We start from the raw sequence: 12,948 nt of genomic DNA, 5'->3' as shown, positions 1-12,948 counted from the left end.
CAAAAGCACAATTGACATCTTCGGTAAAGTCCTATAAAGAGCCAGAAACTACCATCTGGTTTCTATGTTCTCCTCCACACCCCCAACTGCAATGCGGGCTCATAAGGACATTCATCTATGGATATAAACACCTACAAATCGGCCGTGCTGACCCAATGACTTCCAGTGACTAGATGGGGATAAGTATGGGGCACCACTGCTCTCTGCATGGCCACCTTGGCCCTGATCTTCTCAGGCAACCTTGCCTCCTGAACAGCCGGGCTGCCTTCTGTCTGGAGACTGGGTGCCTGTGCATGATGCCCGCAGATGCTCAGATACACACACCTGCTTCCCTTCCTCTAGGCACAAGACTGCACAACTGCCCAGCTAGGGCCTACATGACCCCTCCTTTACCCTTGTTTCTCCAGGGCGGAAACAAGAATTCATCTGCTACCATGCCCTGCCCCATCTCATTTCTTCAACTCACCTTGTCCCCATGAGAATATTTCTTCAATTTCACCAAAACCTGTGGAATCTAGAGGAGAAAAAAACAGGAAGCACAGTTCTTCTCTTTCACCCAGAACTAAAGGCATCCCCTCCAGCTCCCCGCTCTGGGCAGAGAGATAGGAACATTTGCCCTGGAAGTGAAAGCATCCTTAGAGCCAAATCAGAAAGCTGACAAGTACTCAAGCACCTGGTGCCCTCAGCCTACAGGACACAGGGACCCCGCTTCAAAGCCTGGGGCCTACTTCCCTGGCTCCCATAACTGCCCTGCACCAATCTGGATAACAACTGAGCTAAACAGCACCTGTGTGATCAAAAACAGCAGAGGCCTGCCAAGTGGACTAAATACGGCCCTGGGACTTTTGGACAAAATAATCGATGGAAACTTGCGCTGGGGGATCTGGCAGCCTGGGCATGACGCCAGCAGGGAGAAACATGGGGCAAAGGTCCAGAGTGACATTGCTTTTCCTGAGAACCATTCCTAAACTGCTCTCTGCTGCTCTCATGTCCCAGGTACCTTGAGGAAAGTGAAAGCTGTCCACTTGAGCTCTTCTGTACCCTCAGGAGACTCGATGAGCCCCACAAGGCAAGCTTTCCAGATCTCCAGGACAAAAAGCGGGGTGGGGATATGCTGTGGGAAGACCCAAGGGTGAGGCATAAGGGGTGCCCCATCCACCCTTCATCTTCTGCAGGCCCCTGGGGATCAAGCTAGGTCAGAGACTATGAAGCAGACACTTCTCCCCACTCTCAATGTGAGAACTAGGACATCAGGTGAGATGGCCGAACCATGTGGGCCTGGGATCCACTCTCCACCACGAATAGGAGAAACCCTGTTTCTCCTAGAAAGACTAGAAGAATCCTCCCTCCTGCCTCCAAATGGTCGGCTGTCTTGGGGACAGAGAAGCAACTCTGGCCCTCCCACCTGCATGCGTTTCACCATCATGAGCTGTTCCACCAGGGGCTGTGTCTCGCCTGTTAGGTTCATGGTGCCCTCAAGCAGGACCAGTGCGTGGACGGTGGGGAAGCCAGTTTTGTGTGGCTGCTCAGAGTGCACAGACAGCATGGTGGGAATGCTGAGGGGACAGATATATGGGGAACAGTGTTTGGTGAGCTAGAAAGAGTTGGAGAGGAGGTGAGAGCGGAAAGGTCAGGGCCAGGTGCCACATGATCCCATCCCCACCTAGGGCCTTTCACCTCTCCCTTGACCCCAATCGCCTTGGGAGCCGGGTACCTCCTAATGAGTGTGCCACACTTCTCAGCCTGGCTCCGGAGCTGGGGGTTGCTGAGATTGGCCAGGATCTCTCCAAGCTTCAAGAGAGAATGCTCAATGGCTGTCCAGGAGGCTGGTGGAAAAAAGGAAATGCAGAAACTGATGGGAAACAGAGTAGAGTGAGAGACTGGCCCCTAACTCCTGGCCTTTGGCACCCCCTGAGCCCACGAAACCAAGCAGAGAGGCTTCCCTTAAAGGTGACATGAAGACTGAGGGCCTGGGGGCAGCATGCACTGTTTCTATAGAGGGGGGTACACGCCAACAGTGAAGCCCCTAGAAACTATTCCCAGAGGCCTGACTTCTAGGGGATGCGTACAGCTGACTTTAGAGACCAAGTGTGTCCTAACACAGGCAGTGGTAGAGGCAGGGTCTGGGAGGTGGGGTGGTGGAACCCAGCAGCCCAAATAGGGAGGCAGCCACAAATCACTTCTGGAGTGAGCTGCCCTTGCAAGTGGCCATCACTTTCCACCCTAGTCAAGCCGGACTCCTCCACAGCCTTCCGTCTGGGCCTCTGCTCTAGCTGCTCTCCCTTCTAAAATGCCCCTCCTATTCATCTTCACCCTCCAACTCTCACTATCCTTCAAGTCTCTGTTCAAGCCCCAACTTACCCAACTGGTCCAACCCATGGATCTCTCCTCCTAAATGCCTGAACTCATGGTCTATACCGCATGATTTAGCACTTAAATATAAGTCACTTATCCTAGTTACAATTCCAGAGGGTCAAATGATGAATAATGGCACCAACTAGCCCATTAACCTCCATGTAGCACACGGGAGAAAAACCAAAAAAAAATGACCTGAGATCCATTAAAATTAAGTTAAATATCCATTCATTTTTCAGCCAACAAACATTCGTTGAGTGCTCAAGATAGATAAGAAACTGTCATAGCCCATTTTTACATAGTGGTCACCTTTCTGGACTTTTCACAGGCAATAAACCATATTTTGAGAAGTAATAAATATAGTAATCCTATAACAAGTTCTTTGACCTGGTCCTGAAGACCTGGGGGTAACCCATTCCAGCATTCTCATTGTGGGGAGAACAAGAGATCCTTAGGTAGTTCGAAGCCACAGCAAGATTGTGGCCTTTAGGCCCATGCCCAGAATACCAGAATCTTCCCCCCCACTAGGTGATCTGTCTGACCTCAGGCTCCAGAGGGTTCCAATATTTAACATGTGCACTTGAGTCAAGGGGTGCATGGCACAGCAGGCCTGACAGCTGACAGGTCTAGTGTTTAAAGGGGTTTTAGGCAATGTTCAAACACAAGAGACATTTTTTCCAGATGATCAGTAACAGGGAGACAAACACAAGGATGGATGGTGTGCTTGTCTTGTCCTCTAATTTTTTCCATATATATTACATACTAGTCTTGCTCCCCACTAGCATGTATGCTGGTTGAGGGCAGGGACCCTGCCACATGCTGCTTCAGAAGCCCCCCGCCCCCCGCCCCCAGCACCTGGCACAGTGCTGGGCATACAATAATGCTCAGTAAATACCTGTTGGTTGATTGGCTCGGGTGCCACCCTGCCCAAGTCCCTGGGATGTATGCAATGCTTATGGGGAGAAAAAAAAGGAAGTGGGATGATTTCAGATCCTCCTGGAAAAAAGTGGGATGCCATCCTGCCTCTCCCCTCTCAATTAAAGAACTGACTATGGGAGAAGTGGCAGGTGGGACTCAGGGGAACTAGGGGACATACAGGCCTCCTCAAGTTTGGCGATGTGGAGCAGGGCCCGGTTCTTGGTGCTGCTGAGGGTCTTCTCCAGGCGCTGCAGGCACATGGCAAGCTGCTTCTCCCCAGCGGCTGGAGTGCCAGCCTCCAGCCCCTCCTGGAGCCGCTCTGCAGAGGCTGCGGTGCAGCGCAGCAGCCAGTGGAGGGCGCTGAGAAGGGCCCGGCACAGCCCGATACACTCCTCTGCTTTGCCATGACAGCTACCGGGAAAGGATGCAAAATCAGTCTCTGCTCCAAAGGCTGAAATCTGACCCACACCTATGTTCCCCAGAGTGCCTGGAACTCCCCTACTAGAGAAGAGAGTTGGAAAGCTAGCAAAGTCTCAGGGAAAACAGCCCCATCGGCTTCCACTGGACAAGATTTCAAATGCGCTACTCCAGATCTAGCAGCATTTTTGTCCTAAGGAAATAAATAGAAAAGGATGGGGATGGGTGGGTGCAGGTGAGCAGTTTGGAAGAAGTGCAGGAACCTAGAGTTGGGTTCAGTCTATATACTCGGGGCTTTTCCTTTCCATTAAGCTAATGCTGCCTCCCACCCTTGCCATTACCTCAGTCGGTCACAGAACATGTCCATGATATCCAGCAAAGCCTGGACACACAGGTCTCGGGAAAAGTCATCAAACTGTGGAAAGAACAGTGGTGATGCTACGGAATGCCCCAGTCAACTCCTAGTCTCACAAATGAGGCAGATGGGACATTGAGCATTTCTGCTCATCTTTCCACCCACCTCAGGTTTCAGACTTGGAGTTCTTTCAACATTGGAAACTGGCTCCTAAATTGCCAGCCCCCACTTCCCGGGATGCTCCTCCCTCCAATGGAAGATAGCAATGCCAGCCAGAGACATCATGTGCTGCCTGGCCAGCCTCAGTGGTCACATGATCAGAGCAGTCAAGGAGGTGGGGCCCCCTCTGTCACTACCGTATCTCTAACCCCCTGCCCCCTACCTAGCTTGTGAGTGGCAATGGTCATACCTTACTGATAGCTGTGAGGACAGAGGAGTAGGACACCATCTGGAGGGAAAGAAGAAAAATAAAAGTTCAGACAACTAGTGTCCCACAGCTGAGAGAAACAAACACTAATACTTAGAGCTCCTGCAGCTCTCCTAAAACCTTAATCCCTTTCAGATGCCTTTTCAACCCATTAATAGAGAGGCAGTAACACTAGGCATTGTCCCCATTCCTCCTTTTAACAGACTTACCACAAATGACATCATAAGCATAAACCTACAGAGAAGATGATTTGGGGGTATTCAAAGGTGACATGTCTCACGTTCACATGCCACTCATTGCCCACTATATACAGGTTTAACTGACTACCAGTGGACAGAAGAATGGACAAGAGTCAGATTATGTTCCTGTACTCCTACAATTTCTATCAAGAGTGATTTTATTTTGACAAATACTAGAGACAAGCACACATTTCCTGCAATGACTCAGTAGTACCTGTACCTTGAAATAGGCAGTGAATTTTATTATACACACTCTTACTCATTTCTCTAGGATTTATTCTCTAGAACTCCTCCAGGATACCTTCTCTGACCAACTCAACCTCCCACCCAAAGCTGAAGTCCTTCCTCTGTGCTCCAAGTAATCCCCTATTCCAATTGTCCCACAGCAAGTGCCTGCTGCTCCCAGCAAACTAGGAGCTCCTTGAGGACAAGGATACTTTTTACTCAGTGATCCTCATTAACTTGGTGATAATGTTTGTAGAATGAATAAGTAAAAACACATCCTTACATCAACATTTCCCAAAGTATCTTCCAAAGCTGCACTGTCCAATAAGAACGCTCCTAGCTTCATGTGGCTTTTTAAATTTAAAATTTAACAAAATTTAAAATTCAGTTCATTAGTCATACTAGCCACATTTCCAGCACTTAAAGGCCACATGTGGCTAGTGGCTACTGTATTAGTGCAGATATAGAATATTTCTATAACTCTAGAAAGTTCTACTGGATGATGGTATTCCAAAGGTTCCTAAAGATGTTAAGAAATTTTGTAATACAATACTGAATGTCAACTGTAATTGAAAAAAATTTTAATTAAAAGAAATTTTAGGAGTGACGTTAGAAACATGGTGGAGTGAGACATCTCCAGATCTCTCCCCTTGAAATAACAATAAGTTGAACATCTAAAAGTCAACAAAAAACACCCAAACTGCACAGCTCATTTGGGAAGACTTATCAAATTCTACTTTCTAATATATCTATTGATTTTACCCAACATTTTATTATAAAACTTTCAAACATAAAGCAGTTGAAAGAAATATGTAGTGAAACATGTATACTTATTACCTAGATTCTATTTATTAAATTTAAAACTTATATTTATTGTATATATTTGTTTCAAAAAAAATAAAAACTTGTTCTCTATCAAAAAAAAATTTACGCACACAAAGAGCTTCTGCATGATATGAATTTGAAAAACTCTGAAATAAACATATAAAGAGCTTTTTTAAAGTAAGGGTTCTTTTAGTAAAGAGCTTTCTTTGCTGTAATACTTCTCTTAACCACAATACACTTGTATACAATGAGAATTGCTAAAATGACTAAAGATGAAGCCAGCAATACTTTTCGAACTTATTTGACTAAGAAATCTCATTTAACAAGTATTTCCAAAATATGTTTTGAAAAATTCCAAGAGTGAGCTTCTTGAGAACAGAAATAGTGTTGAATTTATATATGTTTCTCTGGAACCTAGCCTGGGGCCTAGTAGATGGTAGATCTTCCAGTTTTATTGCTTTGCATTGAGGAATTCTAGAAACTAACATTCTGGAAAAAATTTACCTTAAAATGAATTTCTATTAATAAAACCTACTCATCACCAAAAGATTAAAGATATAGTTCAAAAGAAATGTTATCCTGAATGAAATTAAACCCTACAGAAAGTCTTCTAAGTTGTCATATGAAAAAATTATAGCATGCTGATAAAATGAGTAATACCATAGAAAAGTTAGAATCGTATACTCAAAATCAGTGGCAAAATACACCAAAATAAAAAAGAACACAATGACAGAAACTATCGAGATAATTACCTGCCTCATGAGTTATCTTCACTAGAAGAACAGAAATTTCCAAAGATTTAAGAAAGCTAAGTCAGCCTCAATGACCTTAGTATGGTGAATTTTACATGCATGGCAATGCCTTCCATGTCTAATTTCTTCATCATGTGAACAGACTGCTCTCTGTTCAGATATCTTTAACTAGTATTCTTGGATAAACAGGTGCAAAACACACAGAGGACTTAAATACACAATTAGTGTTTAGTGCCACTCTCAGCAGGACGTAGTGTGAAGCCAATGCTAGTGTCTGACAGTGATCAGAAAGTTGGGAGCCTGCCTAGGCAGGATGACCATAACGTTCCGGGTGAGTGTTTGTTTATTTATAACTGATGTCCCCATAGCAAGAGCTTGGCAGAGAACTGAACCTTGCAGGATACCAACCTGAAGGGGGAGCTGGATGTTCCCACTAGAAATTGACCTTTAACTATCAGAAGAGAAACCCCCATTTCTGTATGTTCTAAGGGATGACATTAGTTATAATGAGTATATGTGGTCTCCTAATTCAGAATTCCGTTCAGTAAATTTTTGCTAACAGTATCAATAAAGCACTTCTACTCCAGAGACTTCAAAATATTTTCCACATGCTGAACTGTTTTTCACAGAAAGATTTAACCCATTCCAGTCTTAACATATCTATCAACGTAAAAGCTCTAAACTACCACCAGACTGAGGATAGAGACTGTCTGTGTGGCCCACTGCACACCTGGCCAGCCCAGACTGACCCCACAGCTGTTCTCTAATCTCCTCTACTTTTCATATTCAGCTGCTCCTAAGTGCCCTCTACATGCACAGCACTAGACCAAAGAGCCTCTTGACTCTGAAGGAAGAATAAATTACTAATTTTGCATAGCACTTTGTAAGTCATTAAGGTCTTTAATGTATATTCATTTTTCTCTTACTGTTACTTCAGCCTCTTTCTTCTTTTTGCCTTTCCCATCGGTGTTTATACATCTCAAGATTCTTCTATTTTTAAATGAACTTCCCGCAGATCCCACATTTCTAATTAACTACCACCCTCTCTCTCCTGCTCTTCACAGGCATGAGTTCTCCACACTCACTGTCTCGACCTCCTTACTTTCCGTTCGCAATTCAACCCACTCCAATCACTTCTGTCCTTCCCACTGCATGAATCTTCTCATTAAGCTCATCAACAAACTCATGTTGTTAAGCTCCATAAACACTTCTTGATTCTGATCTCCCAGCAGCATGTGACACCAGGAAACATCTCTTCATTCTTCACTTCTCTCCTTCCTTGCTGAGCTTTTTTGATATCACCCTCTCTTGCTTTTCTTCTCTCCTCACTGACCCCTTCTTTGCAGACTTTTATAAGGAATTCTTTTCCTGTGTGTTCCTTAAATGGGATGGGTTCCTCAGGAATTTGGCTTAGGTCATTCACTTCCTTGCTCATTCTCCACACTCTCTCTGGGCAATCTCGTCCATGTTCATAGCATCAATTACCATCTGCAGTTGATGACTCCTAAATCAACAGCTCTAGTCTAGACCTCTCCTTCTGAGTTACGGACATTTATGTTCAGCTGCCTACAGAGTATCTTCTCTGATAGCTCATACAGGCACCTTAAACATAACAAGGCCAAAATCAAAGATGTCATTTCTACCCCTCGTCTGTATCCCAACCATAACAACAGTTCTACTCTACACCCACTGTCTCCCTACAATCCATCATTCATCTAGTCCTCCAAACCAGAAACCTAGACACTAGCCTGATTTCTTCCCATGCCTCTCATCCAGTTAATGACCAAATCTTCTAAATGCCCCTCCCTAAATTGTTCTTAAATTCATCTTTTTTTCCCTGCTGCTACTTCCCAAGTCTATGCTAGTACCATCTCTTACCTGAATCACTACAATAGCCTAAATCATGGAAAACTATGGCTTGCAAGCCAAATTTGGCTCATCACCTTTTTTTATAAATAAGAACACAGGCATGCCCGTTAATTTACATATTATCTATATCTGCTTTCAAGCTATAATGACAGGAATAGTGGTGACAGAGGCCATATGACCTGCAAAGCAGAAAGTATTTACTAATCTGGTTCTTTACCAGAAAAAATATGCCAGACTAAATGGTCTCCTTGCCTTCTGTCTTATACCCCTCCAACTCATTCTTTGAACTACAACTAGAAGGATTTTTCTAAAATTAGTCCACAAATTCCCCAAATCCACAAAATCAAGGAAATCCCAATCAAAATATAATAGGATTCAAATGAACTAAACAAAATTGATTCTAAAATTCGTCTGCCAAAAAAAATTATAATAAAATAAAAAAGCCTGAAAACAGCCAAGAAATTCCCGAAAAATAGAACTACTACAGGAAGATTTGCCTAGCCAGACATCAAACATACTATAAAGGTATAGTAATTATAACAGTAACGTACTGGTGCAAGAAAAAACAAATATATAAATGAAATATACTAGAATGTCAAGAAATGGACCCTTGTCCATAAGGGAATTTAGGGATGACAAAGAATGGCCTATCCAATAAAGACAGTTAAGCCAACTGTCCATCTGTTTCGAAAAACAAACAAACAAACAAACAAATAAATAAATTTATTGAAAACAATAAATTTTCAATGTATTAGACAAAACGAATATAAAAATAAAAGCAAAGTGTTGGCAGAAATTAGAGAAGAATATATTTTGATCCTTGGTACAGGGAACCCCTTACGCAAGACAAAGGCCATATAGGAAAAAAAATGTTTAATTAAATCTGAGCAAAAACATTCAAAACTTTTGTATGCCAAAAAAATAATATCACAAGTTTAAAAAAAGTGATAGAAAAAAATTTAAAACATACATAACGGTTAAGGATTAGAAGATAGATTATATTAAAAGACACTTAAAAATCAGTAAAAATTCTTCCTGGGGTGATGAAAATGTTCCAAATTGATTTGTGGTGACAGTTGCCCAACTTCAAATATACTAAAAACTAGTCAATTATATACTTTAAATCGGTAAACCATATAGTTCATGATTTATATCTCAATAAAACTGCTACCAAAAAAAAATTATATACATAAGTAATTCACAGAAGGCATACATATAAAAACATGCTCAAAATCACAATCATGGAAATACATGATATAATGCAATGTTATTTTCTGCCTCTTTGGAAAAAATCTTAAGATTCTCTCCAGGACTGGCAAGGTATAGGGAATACTGTCAACACTACGGAGGAGGGTGCAAACTGATACAATCCTTTTTGGAGAGCAATTTGCAGAATCTACTATAATTTAATATGTGGGGACTCTTCAAACCCTAGCAATTCCATTTCCAAGTATCTATCCTATGGAAATAATCCCAGATATGCAGAGAGGTAAATGTAAGGATGTTCAGTGCAACACTGATTATAAAATAAAAAATTTAAAACAACCAAACTACAGTACATATGGAACATTATACAGGAGTTAAAAAGAATAAGGTAGATGAATATGTGCTAACATGGAAGCAGATATGATGCCAAGAAGATAAAGTACAAGAACCATATGCCAACTGAGGATGCTACTCAGCAATTTTAAAAAAGAATGAACTACTGATACATATAATATAAAGCTTAAAAACATTTATAGTAAACAAAATAAGAAAGTATACAGAGTATATACTATATGATTCCATTTTTATGAAATCCAAAAATAGGCAACATTAATCCGAGATAATAGAAAATATTTAGTGGTTGTAAGAGGATGGACTAGAAAGGGGCACAAGGGAACTTTCTAGGAGAATGGAAATGTTCTGTATCTTATTTTGGATGTTAGTGAAAAAGATATATACAACAGCTAAAACTCACTGAATTAATCTTAAGAACTGTACATTTTATTGCATGTTAAATATATATATGTGTGCATATATACGTATATAAATACATGCTATCACAACATTCCTCCACTTAAAACTGTCTAAATAATTACTCATCACCCTAGCATGAAGTCCAAATTCCTTAGCATCACCCACACGTCCTTTATGACCTAGCCTCTATCTTCTCTTTCTACACCAGTCTCTTTGAAGTGCTAGCCCAGCAGTTACCAAAATAAGGTCCAGGGACTCCCTGGGATCTGTGAGGTCAAAACTACTAAGATGTGATCTATCTTTTTCACCCTTATTCTCTCACAATTTTACAGTGAAATGTCCCAGAGGCTCCAAAACATGTAATAATAGTATATAATTAAATGTGTCAATAATTAGAATATTTGTATAACCCAGTAATGAATATTTTCCAAATGACCAATTCATAATATTATAAAATGAGGCATGCATGGGTAAAAGACCTATTCAAAAAGCAAGAGAGAGACCAATGGTAATGCAACAGTATAAAAAGTTCGTTGATGTAGTTTCACATTACCTGTTAAATTTTAGTGTAACATCAAAGAAAAATATCACATTTATCTGAAAAGCTTAATAAAATACTCTTCCCTTTTCAAACTAAGTATCTGATGTGTGAGGCCAGATTTTCTTCACATACTTCAACCAAAACGGCCTATTGCAACAATTGAATGCAGAAGTAGATACGAGATTTCGACTGTCTTCTATTAAGCCAGACGTTAAAGAGATTTGCAAAAATGTAACACAATGTAACTTTCCTCACTAATTTTTTTGTTGCTTTGGAAAATATAGTTACTTCTCATTAAAATGTTATTTATAATAATATGTAAAGGGATTTTTTTGTTAATTTCAAATACATGAATATTTTTTAATTTAATTTCTAAAATGATAAATATGAATTGATAGCACATATAAACAAATCTTCTGTGGGAGTCTTGATAATTTTTAAGAGTATAAAAGATCCTGAGATGAAAACGGCTGCTCTGGCCAAATCAAATTATTTTCAGCTTCTAAATACCATATGATTTTTGTCTCCCAGCCTTTGTAAATGCTTTTGCTTTGTACCCTGATCAATCTGCCTGGCTAACTCCTACTCAACATTCATGTCTTGGTTTAAATATCACATCCCCCCTGATTGCTCAGACTGGATTAGGTGTCCCTCCCATACACTCCCATACACTCCCATAGTCCTCTGTCTTAACCTACATCATAAGCCCATCCTGTGACTGACTGACTGCTTATTTAGTCTGTATTACCCAGTGAATTCTTTGGGTGCTGGGATCAGATCTTGTTCACAGTCATATGCCTGGAGCACAGTCTGGCACATATAAGCATTTCTGAATATTTATTGATAGAAAAAGTTAATGTAATATTCGTTATAACCAATGAAGTATTATTCTGAAAATTGAGGCTCAGAGAAGTGGTGTGTTTAAACAAATGCACCTAGAAAGTGTGAGCTCACAATTGTACTCCAAGTTTTTTACCTTCTCTGGAATAGTTGGGGCAGTTTACCTGGGAACTAATGGCATACTTCAGGTAGGACAGGATGAGAGGATTGGGGGAAGGTCCAATCATGGCCTGCTCCAGTAGGGCTTCTGCAAGGGGGCAAAGTAAGACTATGTGGTTACAATTTTTCTGAGTTTAGCCCTCCCATCCTTCCTTCCTACTTTACTTGAGACCTGCTAGGTTGAGAATGTCCCAGGTGGCTCCTTTGGGAAAAAATTTCTTCATGTTGATTGCCCACTGGTAGTCGCTCCATCGCTCCTTCCAGGCTTGCAAAATGGCTTGCTTCAGGTTCACCACCTTCATGATTTCACTCTGAGGAGGCGAGGCTGGCAGCGGTCAGCTTTGAGATGGGAGAAGTTGAGCTAGAGCAGAGGAGGGGAGATTCCGAGGAAAAGAACAGGGGAGGGTAGAATTAAATAGAATGGAGAAAATACAAGATTAAGGGAGGCAGAAGAACCAAAAAGGAAAAAAAGGGGAAGATGGGTGGTAGGGACCCTGTCAGGTTCTTCCACCCTGAACCATCCTTCCTTAAACTGGAGCTAAGAGGGGCTCAAAGGGGCTTAATACAAAGAATAAAAAGGACGTTGCCTAATTTCTCTTAGCGTCCCTCGGCCACTACCATCCCAAATCTAGATTTTTGCCCCCCATTTCCTCCACCTTCCCCAATCCTAAAACTATAATTCCCTATTTCCTTTTCATCCACCACCTCCCCAAATTAAGCCTACCGGACAATCTAGTTCTAGGTCCCAGGTGTCGCCATTTTGGCACTTATCAAAGAACTTATTTTCTATTGGCTGAGAGTAACAAACATAAACCAATAAGAATGAAGCAAGACAGGTCATGCCACGATGTCTTCTGGGAATTGTAGTTTTTCAGACTGAGCTAGCGTGGAAGGTAAGGAACTAAGCCAGTCAACGCGCATTGTTTCTCTCTAGGGAAGGACACGTAAGAGCTGAGGCATTACAGGGACTCAGAAGACTGAGGCGGGAGGGCTCCCGAAAAGCGGCTCGCAGTCAGGCGTCGCCCAATGACGTCACTGTCGGTCCGGCATTTAAATCATATTCCGAC

The 12,948-nt window shown here is 41.9% G+C and overlaps 1 protein-coding gene across 1 annotated transcript in view; it reads right to left on the bottom strand.

Moving 5' to 3' along the window:
• The window catches only part of MED24 (mediator complex subunit 24), a 22,256-nt gene extending 9,560 nt beyond the window's left edge, over positions 1-12,696 (bottom strand). Inside the window, exons 1-12 of the mRNA XM_025041722.1 lie at positions 12,606-12,696; positions 12,054-12,242; positions 11,887-11,969; positions 4,455-4,493; positions 4,032-4,105; positions 3,452-3,684; positions 3,251-3,307; positions 1,715-1,826; positions 1,406-1,556; positions 1,001-1,114; positions 467-514; positions 1-31 (exon numbers count right to left, since the gene is read on the bottom strand). The exon at positions 1-31 is cut by the window's left edge and continues 15 nt beyond it. Coding sequence (XP_024897490.1) covers positions 1-31; positions 467-514; positions 1,001-1,114; positions 1,406-1,556; positions 1,715-1,826; positions 3,251-3,307; positions 3,452-3,684; positions 4,032-4,105; positions 4,455-4,493; positions 11,887-11,969; positions 12,054-12,183 — 1,072 coding nt within the window. The 5' untranslated portion in view covers positions 12,184-12,242; positions 12,606-12,696. The remainder of the gene's footprint in view (positions 32-466; positions 515-1,000; positions 1,115-1,405; positions 1,557-1,714; positions 1,827-3,250; positions 3,308-3,451; positions 3,685-4,031; positions 4,106-4,454; positions 4,494-11,886; positions 11,970-12,053; positions 12,243-12,605) is intronic.
• Positions 12,697-12,948: the final 252 nt, after the last annotated feature.

This window comes from Pteropus alecto, unplaced genomic scaffold (assembly GCF_000325575.1).
Source record: "Pteropus alecto unplaced genomic scaffold, ASM32557v1 scaffold98, whole genome shotgun sequence".
NCBI classification, from domain to species: domain Eukaryota; kingdom Metazoa; phylum Chordata; class Mammalia; order Chiroptera; family Pteropodidae; genus Pteropus; species Pteropus alecto.
This window is presented reverse-complemented; position numbering and strand designations above follow the sequence as displayed.